The sequence below is a fragment of the Orcinus orca genome, chromosome 3 (genome assembly GCF_937001465.1).
Source record: "Orcinus orca chromosome 3, mOrcOrc1.1, whole genome shotgun sequence".
Taxonomy (NCBI): Eukaryota; Metazoa; Chordata; class Mammalia; order Artiodactyla; family Delphinidae; genus Orcinus; species Orcinus orca.
This window is the reverse complement of record NC_064561.1, coordinates 158,881,481-158,898,025: the sequence shown is the minus strand read 5'-3', so window position 1 is coordinate 158,898,025 and position 16,545 is coordinate 158,881,481. Positions and strand designations below refer to the sequence as shown.

Here is a 16,545-nt window from a genome sequence, read left to right as displayed (position 1 = left end):
AGTGTATTCTAGATCGGGGTCAGCAAGCTTCTGCCCACAGCTGTATTTGTATGGCCCACAGATAGAAACGCTTTCTACGTTTTTAATGCATTGTAAAAAAAATTTTAAAGAATGTGTGACTGAGACCATTTGTGACTTGTAAAGCCTAAAACATTTACTATCTGGCCTTTACGGAAAAAGTTTGCTGACCCTTATTCGGGATCTGAAACTGGAAACAAATCAAATGTCCATCAGCAATAGAATGGATAAATAAATTGTGCTGTGTTTATACGATGAAACAGTATGCAGAAAGGAGATGAACAAACCATTGGAATGTAGCAACATGAACGAGGAGCCCGATACCAAAACACACATATTGTATGTGTTCATTTATATCAAGTTTGAAAATAGGCAAAAGTGATCTGTGGTGTTAGAAGCTGGGATGATGGTTACGCTTGGGTGAGGGGGTTAGTGGCACAAAAGGGGATTTGGGGATCTGGTAATATTCTATGTCTTAGTCTGGATGTTGGTTATTGGCGTATTCATTTTGTGAAATTTCATGGAACTGTACGTACACTTAATGATTTCTGCCCGTTTCTGTAAGTTGTTACACTTTAACTAAACGTTAGTTTCAATAGTCATTGCTATACATGGAAAAAGGCATCCCCCAATCATGGAACTATACCAATCACAAAGTGATATGCCTCCAGCACTAAGAAGTCGTCTACTGATAGCATTCTCACTATTGCTTATTGCCTTATCAACCACAGCTACATCTTACTTGGATGAAACATATACATTGCCCTTTTTGAAGCTGTTCACTTCCAAAACGAGCACTTTCTTCAAAGCCTGGCATTACGGCCTCAGCACACACCAAGCTTATGCAGGGCTTGATGGTTGAGTGCAGTGAGCTGGGTGCTTTGAAAGTACTGAAGTATTCGACACCAGGCCGTCTGAGCCACCATGAATGTGGGTGGAAATCGACAAGTTGATACCTATGCATGCTCTTAAGGTTCTCTTCATTCTGTATCGAGTCATGTTTCCCCTCTGTTTTTTCAAGGGGGTGTGCACCGTCTAGAGTCTGTTGAAGAATATAATGAGCTGATGCTGAGAAATGGGGACCCCCGGGCCAGGATGTTGGAGGTCTCCCGAGATGGCCGGAAGCACTCTCTCCCCCAGCTCCTGGATTCGACGGGCACAGCACAGGTAGTGCAGCACCGTGGAGCCCCTGGCTTTCTTATCCAGTCACAGTTACTTGGTTAGGGATGGAAGAGCATGTTTCCAGCCCTGGGTCTCCAGGTTTTCTCTTATTCTCTCCGAGACCAGCAGGAGCTTCCGTGCCCTGAAGACCTGTCCGTCTATGAGGGCCAGGGGTATTCAGGACTAGAGATATAGCGTAGTCAGTGAGATCTATCCAGGGAGGCTAGAAGGAAGTAGTCAGCCTAATATTTGAAAATAAAAGAGAAGGAAAAAAACCTTGATCCTCTTTCTACTGTGTGTTTTGGAAACGAGAGCTGCTTTCAACTGCCAGGAGACAATGGCGCGTCATGGTCTGTGGTAAGAACCACCATCTCTTGTTCAGTGGGTGTGTCATGTGTCAGCATAGCCTGGTGGGTGGGTGGGTGTGGGGACGTGTGAGGGACGGAGGCGGTTGGGTGTGCCTGTGCTGTGCCTGGGATCCTACCTGTTATAGAGTCATGGCTCAAACAGCCAAGGTCAGAAGAGGCTGCCAAGAGGGGTGAGGAAGGTGGGGATGTTGATATTCCAGGGCCCATCCCCGCCAGAGCTCGGGGCTCCACAACCCTGCTCAGGGGCTCATCCTCAATTCCATCATCCTCAACCCAGTAGAAACTGGATAGATGTCTCATAACCAAGTTGGAGGCAGGCTCAGTCTCTGGGGAACTTGTGGAGTGTCTTTGAGCCCTGACACCATCAGCCAGAGCGCTCAAGAGCAGTCATTGGCATCTTGTCCCCAGGCCTGCAGTGAAGTGGAGATGGAGGGAGGAGGGTGTGGCAGTAGTGACACCTGTAAGGGCGTGGAGACTCAGATAGTTGAGTTCTAAAAGACCTGGCTCAGGGCATCTGGGTTGGGCCCTTGCTTTTCGTGTCTCACCTTTTTATAGGTAGGGCAGCTGAATCCCAAAGAGGTTGAGTATTTGGCTCCAGGCGATGCACCAGAATCCCTGTGCAGGGAGTTCTGCCTGACCAATAAAATTAAAAAGTGCCCGTGTTTCCGAGGCAGCTGCTGATTAGGCTGCCTTGTGTTGAATCCCCCCAGTGGCAACTTGAATTGGGGCACCGAGCAAAAGCAGAGCGAAAAACGTGCATAGGGCCTGGTTAGAGCTCCTCCAGACCCGTGTCTGGAGACAAGTCTGTGGCCTGTGCAGAATGATCCAATTGGATCAACAGAGGCGGGGGGAGATCAAGAAGTCATAGGAGAGCCGCGTTTCAGACGATTTTAGTTAGTGAGGAAGGTGAGAGCAGATCTGCTGCCATCATGGCCAAGGATGTCCAGCATTGAGGTGCTGATTTCCTAACTGACCCGCAGAGGAAACCTGACTGTATTTATAGCCCGGGAATACCTATTTCTTCTAACCAGGCTTCTAAGAACCAGGAAGCACAGGCTAGTGAAGATTTTAAAGAAGAAACTTTTTTTTTTCTTCAAGTTGTTCTTTCCCTTGTCTTCTCTTCTTATTTTCTGCCTTTTTTTTTCTCCCAGGATTCACCTTCCTTCCTTCCTTCCTTCCTTCCTTCCTCCCTCCCTCCCTCCCTCCCTCCCTCCCTTCTTTTCTTTTCTTTTTTTTTCTTTCTTCCTCTTCCTCCCTCCCTCCCTCCTTTCTTTTCTTTCTTTCTTTCTCTCTTTCTCTCTTTCTCTCTTTTTCTTTCTTTCTTTCTTCTCTCCCTCTACTAAAAAGTATTGTCTAGAATAGAGCTATCCAGTAAAACTTTCTGCAGTGATGGAAATGTTTTATGTCTGTACTGCCCAATATGGTAGCCATGTGTGTCTTTTAAGCACATGAAAAGTGGCTAGTGAGACTGAGGAGTGCATTTTTAATTTTAATTCATCTTAATTTAAATATAGATAGCCACGGGTGGCTAGTGGCTGCCATATTGGACAACAGAGGTCTAAAAATGTAGTGGGACCCCTGAAACTCTTCAAGAGAAGAGTGAAGCATGCTGGCCTCTGGTTCCCAAAGGGGAGATGGAATGAGGTGCTGCTGGAGGTTGGTGATCAGAGAAAGAGTTCCCTTATGAGTCTGCACATGAACCTCTGTATTTGAGAGCTATGCCTGGCTATTCCCATGACGGTTTCAGTAAAAGGGTGGTAACCTGGCCAAGCCAATGTCATTTTTTTAATGAATCAGAGTCTGGGAGGCCAACATGGCTGACAGATAATTTTGTAAAACAGCAAAATACAATTGTTCTAAGTTGCCAAGAATACGAAAATATCATTAGCAGATATCTGATTTCTAACTTTGAATGTAGAATATGCTAATTAAGGATAAACTATTTTCTAGTGTCTCTTTTCTCATATTAAACATGAAATGATTTTTTAGCATTTTTTGTTTATGCTAGAATATCTGTGTCATTTAAGCAATTTATTATTCTAAGAAGAATAGCGGGGCTTCCCTGGTGGCGCAGTGGTTAAGAATCCACCTGCCAATGCAGGGGACACGGGTTCGAGCTCTGGTCCGGTAAGATCCCACGTGCCACATAGCAGCTAAGCCCGTACACCACAACTACTGAGCCTGCGCTCTAGAGCCCACAAGCCACAACTACTGAACCCACATGCCACAACTACTGAAGCCTGCGTGCATAGAGCCCGTGCTCCTCAACAAGAGAAGCCACCGCAATGAGAAGCCTGTGCGCCTCAACGAAGAGTAGTAGCCCCTGCTCGCCACAACTAGAGAAAGCCTGCACGCAGCAACGAAGACCCAATGCAGCCAAAAATAATTAATTAAAAAAAAAAAAGAATAGCAAGGAGCTAGATTGTCGCAATGCTTTAGCAAGAGATTCGTTCAGTCTCTTGTTATAAATAGTGCACACTGCTTACACACGTGGATATGGTGGGTGATGGACAGGAAAAAGAGATCGAGATTTTGAGCTGCTGTGTGCCAGGAAGGGAAAGTGTGGCTTGTGGGAAAGTATTTTATTTTCCAAATGTGAGGGATTAGAACTAAAGCTGCTGCAGTCTCTCAGCGGGATCTTTTATACTAAATAACAGTTGTCTGGGTTTGCGGTTTGGGTTTTATAAGAAACAAGGGCTTGCTGAGTTTTGAGTGAGTGAATTAAGCTTAAAATGGTGAGATACTTTCTAACCATGATTGTGAACTTGGGGTGGGGCGAGGGTGACTTCCAAGGGAGAACCCGACCAGAGGATGGTCATTCTGTATCTCCAAGGCCTCTCGGTTTCCGGTTCCTATCTCTAATCCAGAAAGCGAGAAGTAGGATCTGTGGAGTAGGGTCAAGAAAGAGCAGCCCCAGGTGGTTGCCAAGCAGTTCTTTATGTGGGGGGAAGAAAGCATGACAGCCAGACACAGTTGGGGCTGCTCCTTCAATGTTCTTTATAATAAACTTCATTTAAGCCACTGGACCAGATATGGACCAGAGGGCAATGGCTGTCTAACACAAAAGACAACTGAGGTTTTCCAAATCTGAGTATATTTTTATGCCAGAGACCACAGCAGGATGAGTGAGACTACCTCTGACCTCATGTGCCGACTTCTAGGAATACCACATCGTGAAGAAGTCTACTCGCTCGCTAAGTACTACTCAGGTGGAATCTCCTTGGAGACTCATTCGGCCGTCGGTCATCTCTATCATTGGCCTGTACAAAGAGAAAGGCAAGGTGAGCTCCCTTCTGTACATTGTTTTGCTCTCCAGGTAAATGTTAGCATATATGTTTTAAATGGTTACTTTTTAGTGTTGATTTTACATGAAATAAAAAGTAAAAGGTATAAAGAAGAATAGATTAAGTGGTCTTTGGGTGGATTGGATTGGATTCCCTGGCATCCTTTCCTGTGGGCCTCCAGGTGACATCATACCATAGTTGCCCTTATGATTTCAAGAGTCACCACCCAGCAGCTAGGGCACAATCAAGGATGGGGTAAATGCCCCAACTTTTACCACTATTGAAAGAAAGTCAGACCCTGCAGCTTCAGAGAATAATCCCAGTTATCCTTTGGAATGAATTTCATGGCATTGCCATTATTATAAGAGGAATAGTATAAATAATTTGATATTATACAACTACCAAAATATCCATTTTGATATTATACAAAAACAAAAGAATAAAACAAATATGGCGCCTGCACAGTGTGAAATGACACTCGTGAGCTATTAGTTGATCCATGTGAAATTGACATCTTTGGAGATCAGAGATTGTCAAATCTAGCAATTTCTTATGTTTACCTAAAACTTTCACCCTTTAATGTAATGCATAGCTAGCGCAATGCAAATGGATCTGAGGAGGGAAATGGTGAAGGGAACACAGATTTGACTTTACAGCTCGTTAGCTTAACTCTGAGCCTGTTTGGGAAGGACACCTCAGTTAAATACTACAATGAGAAGGGTGCCCTCAGTGAAATACTGCAGTGGGAAAGGATGCCCTTAGTTAAATACCACACTGACAACCTGGACCCCCACCTCCTTTGCGTGTAGGGCCTTGGCTTTAGCATTGCTGGAGGTCGAGACTGCATTCGAGGACAGATGGGGATTTTTGTCAAGACCATTTTCCCAAATGGATCAGCTGCAGAGGATGGAAGGCTTAAAGAAGGTAGGAGAAGGCCTCTTGGTGGTCCTCAGTGCCAGTGAGCTTTGATTCCAGGAGAATCTGCCTCCTTGCAGGATGTGAAGCAAATGGCACAGCAGCTAAGTCTGTGGGCTTGGTAGTCAGGTAGACCTGGGCTGAATCCAGCACTTACTACATCATGATCTTGGACAATTGATAGAACCTGAGCTTCACTTTCCTCTGTTGTAAACTTGGGATATTAATATGTACCTTGAGGAGTTGTTGTGAGGATTAAATGAGACATTATGTGAGAAGTGGCTTGATATTTTTATTTGGGTCTTTAAATGTCTGTCTTGTCCCCTGGGTCTTTGATTGTGTTCCTTGCCTTGAAAATTCCTGAGAGTTTGCAGTGCATTCTTGCTTCGGGGCTGGAGTACAGAAACATTTTATACACGCTCCATAGCACCTACCATTTTGCACACATGTAAACATACTAGACAAGCACTTTTGTGCTCCCAGCTTTATTGAGATATAATTGATAACTGCGTGTATTGAAGGTGTACAACATGATTTGACACACATATTGCCAAATGATTGCCAGACAAGGTTAGTGAACACCTCCATCACCTCACATAATGACCTTTTGTGTGCTTGTGTGGTGAGAACATTTAACATCTACTCTCTTAGCAATTTTCAAGTATATAACAGTCTTGTTAACTATAGGCCCCATGCTGTACCTTAGATCCCCAGAACTTGTTCATGAGTCCTGATTCTTCTCCTCCTTATTCCATACTTCCTGCATGGAATGATTGAATCACACTATTTCTAGTTACCTTCAAAAATGCTGTGACTGTTCAGTTCAGTTGGTCCAAAGATAGGTGATGTTGTGTTTAACTAGCTTATTTTCTTAAAACTGATTAAGAGTGAATTGGAGCCTCCTTTTTTGTAGGTAGAGCAATCCCAGAAGCCTGTGTGCTAACGATAATCCGTGACCGGGCTTAATTTTTTTTAATTAATTTATTATTTTTGGCTGCATTGGGTCTTTTTTGCTGCTCGTGGGCTTTCTCTAGTTGCAGCGAGCAGGGGCTACTCTTTGTTGGGGTGTGTGGGCTTCTCATTGTGGTGGCTTCTCTTGTGGAACACAGGCTCTAGGCACGTGGCTTCAATAGTTGTGGCACGTGGGCTCAGTAGTTGTGGCTCACAGGCTCTAGAGCACAGGCTCAGTAGTTGTGGTGCACGGGCTTAGTTGCTGCGTGGCATGCGGGATCTTCCCGGACCAGGAATTGAACCTGTGTCCCCTGCATTGGCAGGCGGATTCTTAACCACTGCGCCACCAGGGAAGCCCAGGCTTAATATTTTGATGGCAGAATATTTATTTCTGGCTCAGAGGAAGGGTTAACTCCCAGGTGGTGTTTGTGTCTAGTTTCACAACAATATAAAATTTTAGCCAAGCATTTTTATAATGCATGTGCCGTGTGTTCACTTGATTGAAATTCATCCTGCAATGCCAGTAGAATGGAACAAAGTGGAGGGGGAAAAAAAATCGATAGGAGAGGTTAACAGCACTTGCTTCTCCTAAATACTGTATTTTCATATGTATTCGCTTACAATAAATAGAAGTCATCAGAATGGATTTTCAACCTGTTGGATGATCTGTCTTTTAAGTAATCTTGCAAAGATTTTTAAGGGCATGAGCCATTATGTTAATATTTCTACCCTTTGCCCAGGTGGAAACAAACCAAAAACCTCGCCTAGTTGAGTAATCGGTTATACCAGGTGATTTTTAAACAGATTATTTCACTTAGTTTACAACTTCTGTAATTGCATTAAAGAGAAGGCACATAACAAATGGGTGGGGTACTGCTACCTTTTTAAACTCATATACAGGATTCCTTTAATGGAATACCCCACGTGCTCCTGGGATTGGCTGTTCGTGAGAGGAGAAAATGTGTGTTCTTAGGCTGCTTTGTACTTTGTTGTAAGTAAAGGGAGTTCCTCTTCTGTACCATACTGCTGTGCAAGGTTCATCTGTTCTTCTCTCTTGCACATCTTTGTAGTGTTTTTGATGAACTGCTATTCCCCAAAACAGACCATGTCACAAGAGTACAGAACCGGAAACTAGCTCTGTTAAGTCAACAGGATGTCCAAGTTCTTTTATGTTCCCAGCAGACACTATCAACAACTTGAAAAATGACCTGTGCCTTCTTGGAGTTGACAATGAGTCCAGGATAGTTTGAGGGAGGAGAGAGAAAGAGAGCGAGAGAGAGAGAGAAAGCAATTTGATATTAGTCTACAGTAATCTCTTAGAAGCGTATAATAACTAGCCAGCTTAATGACTGAGAACCTTGAACACCATCAGTAAGACCAGGCATCTAGACTATGGGGCTGGATGTAGACGGGGGTCTGCCACTCCTAAATAATATCTCACGAGTTTTTTTGTCTCTATCATTTAAACCATTTTTCACACGCCATGTCTTTCTGCAGATATAGGCAAGGCTTCTCACATGTTACGTGTGTTTGGGCTTCACTGCCAGTGGGTTTAAGTTGTAAAACAAAAACTATAAGAAAAGACTAGGAATTCAGTTTTTGTAGTTTGATCTCGAAATGTAGAACATCTATTATCAGACTTGGCAGTGGCTAGAGAATAAGATCTTGATGCTTCCCACAGTTGTTTTAGTTAAAGATGGTAATATAGAATTACTGCAGAAGAATATGCATTGTCACTTATTGTCCCATTTTGTGACATTCCTTGGAGCTAAGCTAATGAAAATAGATTGGAACAATAAAATTCATCTTATAGAGCTGTAAATCAGGGACCATATGGTATCTTATTCTAGTACTGACCAAGCAGATTCCAGTAAAAAAACTTGATGTTAATGTAATTCTCAAATTTGGTCACTAGGGGATGAAATCCTAGATGTAAATGGAATACCAATCAAGGGCTTGACATTTCAAGAAGCCATTCATACCTTTAAGGTAAAGACATTCTTATTGATCGCCTTTGTCTTCTTTGTTTTTCTTTATTTCTTTCTGGTTTGGGTTTGGTGATTTTTTTTTTTCCCACCCTTTGATAAAAGGACAGCCTGAATGTTTTAGCCCTTCTTGTTGTTTTTTCAGCAAATCCGGAGTGGACTATTTGTCTTAACGGTACGCACCAAGTTACTGAGCCCAAGCCTCACACCCTGCTCCACACCCACACACATGAGCAGATCCAGCTCCCCAAACTTCAACACCAGTGGGGGAACCTCAGCGGTGGGTGCCGATGAAGCCAGTTCTTCGTCCCTGGGACGAAAGGCCCCCGGGCCAAAGGACAGAATTGTCATGGAAGTAACCCTCAACAAAGGTGATACCAGCTCTTCCTCATTTTTGTTACATTCTCTCAAATAATAATTTGTAATCTGTTCTTAGGTTAATTTTTAATATTTTTTTCTATGAATTGCTCCTTTGGAACGCTCTGCTACCAACAACATATGTTATTCTCTAAATGGACAGTGGGATCAGAAGTAGAGATTTTAGTCATTTTACTAAAGTGAAGGGAAGTTACCAGTAGCACGATTTTTTAAGCTCTCTCCAGATGAATCATGGTGTGTCAGAGACTCGTGTGAAAAACATCACTGACTAGCTTAATTCTAGGGCTAATAAAACATTTTAAAGAATGAAGAATATAGTCAAGAATACAGTTAACACCAGTAACTGAAAGTCCTGGGTGACACCAAATGTTATCACTTTTAATCTTTGTCTCCTTTTCCTCCCCACCAGCTATAGAAATATGGTGAGCAATTAAATAACCAAGAGATTAGTTGCTAAAAAGAGAGGCGAAAGAAAACCTAAAGTTGTGTATGCAGAATAGAAGATATTACTTGGACTCTGCCTATTTCCAAAAGCAGCTTCGAGGAGGCTCTTTAGACTAAGAAGAGGATGGATCATTGATTGAGTAATTCACAGTCAATAGTTAGCCCCTGGTTCTGCCATGGACTCATTAACAGAATATGGCCCTATTGACAAAGAAAAGCAAAATTTGTATTCTGAGTCTGGTCCAAAAATAAATGGTTATTGGTCAACATATACATTAATGCCATTTCAGATCACTTAATACTGCTTTTCAGATTTTGTTGTTGTTGTTTTTAATTTTGTTTTCTTTCAATGACGCCTCCCACAGAGCCCAGAGTTGGATTAGGCATTGGTGCCTGCTGCCTGGCCCTAGAAAACAGCCCTCCAGGCATCTACATTCACAGCCTTGCCCCTGGATCAGTGGCCAAGATGGAGAGCAATCTGAGGTCGGTTGTAAACCTGAAAGTTTAGAGTTCTGGTGTGTTTGTGAATATGCGAATACATACATATGTAAGATACCTGCGCTGTTACATTCCCCTGTGGGATTCTAAATGTTTTTATTATTTGCGGTCATATAGCCAGGATTACAATCAAAAACATCTCCAAAGATGAAAAGATAATATAAATGAAATTTGGTTGAATTCAAGAACTCCAGTTCTTGGCTTTCCCTACCAGTTTTGTTCTGTTTGGACTCAGAAGTTCAGTCTCAGAAACCTGACACAATACAACTCTATATAGATATCTATGATTATCCAAATATTTTCTTTCACTTTTATATTCATTTATGTAAAATTCATAGGAGATACTGGGAACTTCTCAAAATGGTTTCAGAATCACTGGATACAAGAGAGTCCGGAAATCACGCCCTTGAACAGGAGGCCTTTATTATTAAGTACAATCTCCTGAACCTTTCCTGTTGTTTTACTCCTTTTTAAGAGGTGACGTCTAGATGCTTACTGTCTGAAATCACCACGTGTCTGATTTCTCAGTTCGGCTAGTTGAGTTGTAGATTGGGTATTCTGTTTATACAAGAGAGGTTTAGGTATTCTATTATATAGTAATTGCAGTGGGTCTGTGCCCACCTAAACTTCACAAGAATGTACACGTATTGCACGAAACACTCTGTGCAGACAGTATCATCTTTCTCCCCTCGAAGTTTCTAAGTCCTTGAGCAGTTGAGGAATTGACAAAATGACATTCCTTGAGGTTGCCATTTTGGGGTACTGTTAATAGATGATATTATGTTTTTAGTTAATCATCAGAGTGAAGTTCCATACCGAAAAAAATTTAGCAAATCATCCAAAGTACATTAAAGAAAATATACTTTTAGAACCCAAGGAAAAAAAATCCTTTAATGACATCCCAAGATGATGTTTCTTTCTTGAATGGTTCCATATGTCTGGAGCCTGCCAAATGAACATTCTTCAAACCCCACATAAAGAGTCTTTGTTCTCTCGTACTGAGTTCTCTCCCTATAATTTCAAGTCAAAATGGGCATCTTGTCCCCAATTTCTCATTTGTTCAAATTTGAAACGTTTTTACAAATTCTTGGGTAACCTTTGAGCTTCAGATATTTCCTTCTTAAATTATATTACAATAATCATTTCAAGATGGTAGGGAAAGAGAAACTGATGGTGGTCGAGAGACTGTCACTTGATGATCAGAAGGTAGACAGACCTGAGATCAACAGTGTGTGACATCTGGGTAACCTCTCTGAGCCTGTGGCTTTATCTACATAATGGGAATAATAATACCTATTCAAAGCATTGTTATGTAAATCTCTCTGTATAGTGCCTGGCATATACTATGTGTTCAAGAAATGGTAGCCTTCATTGTTGTCCTTATTATCAATTTTATTTAACTTTACTACTTCTGAAAATGCAGATAGATATGCGTAATGGTCTTTGTCAGTTTAAAACCGAATGTGTTTATGACTGTGTTGCTTTTTTATACGTATGCAAAGATGAAAGGATGTCATTTGCTTTGTTAAAGTATTCAGAAAAGATTTCATATTATAAACCTCTCCCAGAAGGAAATCTTGTAAAAAGCTAACTGTTACCGCAGAGAGTTGATCATGTTGCCTCCCTAGCCGCGGAGATCAAATCCTGGAAGTGAACTCAGTCAACGTCCGCCATGCTGCTTTGAGCAAAGTCCACGCCATCTTGAGCAAATGCCCCCCAGGACCCGTTCGCCTGGTCATCGGCCGGCACCCTAATCCAAAGGTGAAGTATTTCATACTCTCCTGAGTATGGGAAGACAGCTATTTGTCCAGTAGCAATGACACACATGTTCCTATGCCTACTCTTTGATGAGACAGTTCACCCAGCTGGGGATGGGAATCAGCCTGTGGCCACACAGTGACCAAGGTAACTGATACACACGGGAAATGAACCACTAATCTGGACTTCTTCGTCTCTACACTCAGAAAATTTTATTAGAAAATGTTGACAATATGTTTGGTGAATTTAAAATTTGTGGAAGGTAGGAGTGCTGGGTTCTGAGTAACCCCCAGCTGATTGTTCGATTTCTGGTGAGATACTTAACCTCTTTGGGTTTCTGCATCCAGAAAATCTGAGAGCAGTAAACTAGGTGATCTGTCCAGGCCATCCTGGACCTGAGCAAAATACTCCGGTGTAATTAAGGCTTAAGAGCCCACTAATTTTTTTTCAGCATCAATATCACATAGTTGGCCCATACTAACTTGCAGATAATCATAGCCCCCGTATCATTGACCTCTGCTATTTACTTGGTTGTATCTCTTCTACTTATTCGATTGCTTTTAATTTTTTAAGCTAACCACAGGACACTTTAGCAAGTTCAACTCAACCCACTTCGAGCAGTAATTTTTGTTGTTTTTGAGCACTCCAGGTAAAAATCTTTTAAAATTAGCCTATCTCTAACATGGTAATCAGGTTGTATTTTACAAAATTTGACCTTTCAACAACTCAAAATGCTTATTAAGAACATTAGCTCTTCCCATGCCCGTCATGTGGCCACCCCTTTTGTATTATTTGTGGTATTATTTGATTACATCCTAAATGGTCCCAGGCTGCTGTACTGGATGGACTCTTATGCCATTTTAAGAGTAAGACGTCTGTGCCAGGAGACCTGGTAGGTCCTCCCATGGGCCACATCTGAGATTTCTTTAGTGCATTAACTTTATGGGGTCATTTTCACTGTCTCGGTGGTGTTCATTTGTTGACCAGTTTCCCCTGTACAAATAAGCGCTATCCAGCTATGACTCCAGGCCTTGATTTGGGAAGGTGATGTCAACCACAGTGCTTGAACAACGATTGCCGTCAGACTGATTCAAACTCAACCCCACTACTTTCTTTCCCCCAGATCGTTTTCTCTTGTCTACGAGCATTCTTTAAAATGTCTTACATTAAAAACTGCTTGAATAAATATCATCAATAGAAAATCAAGTCCTGCTTCCTCCACCTTTTTCCATTTTTTCTACTTGGCACTCCCCATTTTTCTCCTTTTTGTTCTATAGTCCTGACTTTCCCTTAGAATCTGCTCTAGTTTGTCCCCCCGCTGTCCCCATGAGTCTCTCTGGGTCACTTTTAACACCACTTTGCCTCATAGTCTCAGCTCCTCCCTCCGGGGTCCCCCCTTGGATTCCACTACCCACATGGCCACTCCTCTCACCTTAGGGAGCAGCCCAACAAGCTGTGGCTGACCCAGCACATCCCTCAGCAACATAGAAAATTAAGTTCTCCGTGGGCTGCAGTTGTTGGCTTCCAGGCATGCCCGACTTCAAAATCCATTCCAACCTAACACAGGTCATGATTTGTTCGGAGGTCTGCCTAATCTCAGCCCAAAGCATCTGCCTCATTTGCCAGTACAATCAAACATCAAAATGGCATTCCGGTGCAAAGCATAACAGTCCTGGTGGACTGGTGGTCTGTGATCCCGTGGAACACATGGGTTGACTCATGTTTCTAGCCGCAGTAATATGGTCGTCAGGATGGTGCTGGAGATGTGTCCAGTGAAACCAAATTTCAGTATTTGTTTGACTGGATTTCATGTTTCCTCCTAGGTAAACATGGTGTTCTTAGTTGTAACATCATACTATATTTTCCTTTTGGTCAAGATTCCATTTTACGTTGAATGTATTTTTGTACCGCTTATCCCAACATTTTATGCCAATAGTACATTTTGATACTAAATGTATGTGCCTTCTCAGTTTTCATGTTGTTCCAAGAGAAATACCACAAGGATTTTCTTTTCTTCTGTTTCTCATAATGATTGGAGCAGTGGCTGCCCGATTGGGATATTCAAACCCTCCAGGTCTAGACAAGCTAAGATCTAGACCTGCTCGGGTGGCAGCTTCTAGCTTACGTGAAGTGGAAGAAAGTAACAGAGGCTCATTATTAATTGGTCCTGTGGCTTTCTAACTTTTGATTAGAGTTACCCAGGAGATCTTTCACTTGTTTCAAACCCCAGCCATTTTTTTTCCCACTCAGAAAAATAGTTGTGAATATTGAAAGTCTAATATCAAGAAAAATTTGCAACCTCTGTTTAATGGCTCAATTATACAAAATTACTCTTTGCTTTATGAAGGTATGTTGGGGGCGGGGAGATATGCCTGTGTGCATGTGTGTGTACATATTTATTTCCTGTGACGACTACTGGAGAGGGTTACATAAAAGCTATGATGTGATGATGATTTATCTGTTAGGTTTAAGTGTCATGCTGAATCCTGTACAGAAATATTTATTTACTTCTTAAGGCAGATTGCAAACTCCAAATATTTTTTATGCTAAACGTTATTTTAGTACACAAAATGACCATTCTACATTTAAAATATTCTTTAAAAAAGAAACTATACAAGTTGCATCGTTGTTTTTTAAAATATCTCATAGTTCAGCATGTATCAGGCTTTTTAAAAATCTTCCTACGAATAATTACAGTTATGGATAACAACGGATGGGGGGTGTGGAAATCCATGAGTTTACCATGATACCAATAAATATAGAAGGAAAAGATAGTTATCAAATCACCGTTTTGAAAACTTCATTGCAATTATTGATTCAGCAAGAATAATCAATGATGCTAAAAGCATTGAGTGGAAATATATTGGGAAGCAGGATAGAGACGGAGTTTCAAATTGTCTCCTGACAGATTACTCATTAATGACGACGACAATAGCAACAAATCCTGTGGAGAGATCTGGTGAACTCACCCTAAACAAGCGGTCAAAGTTAGCCCCAGTCATGAAGCACACTGACCCTGAGTGCCTCTGCGATGCACTGAGAAGGGAAAAGTTTTTGTAGTTTGGTAGTTTTTCTGCCCCCAAATGCATAATGTAAATCTAAGCAGGAAGAAGCTATCAGACAACTGCTAACTGAGGGTTTGAATTGACCTGGTTTCTTTCACATTGTCAACACCAGGAAAGACAAAGGCTCAGAACTGTTTGGGGTTAAAGGTTGCTAAAAAGACGTGAGACCAGGACCCTGGGTTGCCTGACCGCCACCCTAGCCCCACTGCGCCCTCCCACCACCACCCAAAACATTTTTTTCTCTAAAGCATTGCTAGGCAAGGAAGTTGATGGGTGACAGGCCACTAAAGGTCCACCACAGATAAGGAGCTTGCACCAGAATGTAAATCGGTCACATCACTGTGCACACAGTTTAACTCAGTTGACGTTTTTCCCCTCGCGAGACATTGATCAAAGAAGCGGAGCGCTGATTTGCCTTCTCAAGGAAAATCCTTATCTCCTCCCAGCCTGGCGTCAAACTTTCGGTGAATTATTTCCAGCCTAAAGACACACTCTGAGTGTCTCTGAGCATTTCTGAAGGATAGTATTAGGAATGTGAAAGGTATATTAGACGGTCATTTGTATCAACATTAAATTTCCTGAGCATAATAGTACCAGGGGTATTTAAGAGAAGGTCCTTATTTTTAGGAGATACTTGCTAAATTATTTACAGGTGAAGGGTCACGATGTCCGTAACTAACTCCCAAATGGTTTAGTAAAAAGTTATAGGGGTGTGTGTGTGTGTGTGTGTGTGTGTAACGATGGAGCGTGAGTATAAATGTGGCAGAATGTTACAAAATAGTGAGTCTAGGTGAAGAGTATACTATTCTTGTGCTCCTCTTGAAAGTTTCACCTAAGTTTGAAATTGTTTAAATAAAGTTTAGGCAAAAAGAATTAGAAGTGAGTGTTCTAGAGAGAGGCACGTATCGGCCATGTTGTTGGTAACTAGAGCTGAATGCTTTGCTTCCTGAACTTGGGAACCCTTTGAAGTTCTTGTTTTGAATACATTGTTTGAAGCAATCATTAACCCAGCCACACTACCTTACATGCCCTGATTTATTGCTTCAGGGGGTGGTCATAGTCTTTGGCCCTGCAGTTTTCCTCTTTATCTGCACTCCAGCCTCTGACTCTGGTCCTAGCTACTTGTATTGGGGAAAAATAAATAAATAAAATCGTCTAATTTGTGCTTTCTGCTGACAACCAGGTTTCCGAGCAGGAAATGGATGAAGTGATAGCACGCAGCACTTATCAGGAGAGCAAAGAGGCCAATTCCTCTCCTGGCTTAGGTACTGTAATTGCACATCTTCATTCAACATTCAGAAGAGTTTCTCGTTGAGTTCCCCCCAGGGGCACTCCCCTGCCCAGTATTATTGGAGTCTTGGTAATTATCACATTTGGCAGAAGTAGCTGTCAAAGAGATTCCAGGCTTTCTCTTTGCTGCCGCTGCTGCTTTTGATTTCTGCAGTTATTTAATGTGCTGTATTAAAGTTCCACCCATGCATGCTTCTTACACTGCTTTAAGATAATTTGCAGAAACGAGTGAGCAGCATTTCAGGTGTTTATGTGCAATTCATTTGAAATGTTCTGGGTGGAAATGAAGTGCTACCAAAATACCAGCTGTTTTGGTAGACGCAGGGAGGGTACAATCCATCCAAAAACCTGGGATTTCTTTACATGAATTAAAAGTTTCAACTCAAGGGTAACAGAGGCTGCAAAAAATCATGATTTCCCCCTTCTTAGG

At 42.0% G+C, this 16,545-nt stretch overlaps 1 protein-coding gene across 8 annotated transcripts in view; it reads left to right on the top strand.

Moving 5' to 3' along the window:
- Positions 1-16,545, top strand: part of PDZD2 (PDZ domain containing 2) — a 373,328-nt gene that overhangs the window by 324,693 nt on the left and 32,090 nt on the right. For all 8 annotated transcript variants that reach the window (XM_004266046.4, XM_033421312.2, XM_033421313.2 and 5 more), the window contains 8 exons: positions 1,040-1,185; positions 4,709-4,828; positions 5,641-5,755; positions 8,613-8,686; positions 8,828-9,053; positions 9,870-9,987; positions 11,631-11,763; positions 16,009-16,090. In XM_004266046.4, coding sequence (XP_004266094.1) covers positions 1,040-1,185; positions 4,709-4,828; positions 5,641-5,755; positions 8,613-8,686; positions 8,828-9,053; positions 9,870-9,987; positions 11,631-11,763; positions 16,009-16,090 — 1,014 coding nt within the window. The remainder of the gene's footprint in view (positions 1-1,039; positions 1,186-4,708; positions 4,829-5,640; positions 5,756-8,612; positions 8,687-8,827; positions 9,054-9,869; positions 9,988-11,630; positions 11,764-16,008; positions 16,091-16,545) is intronic.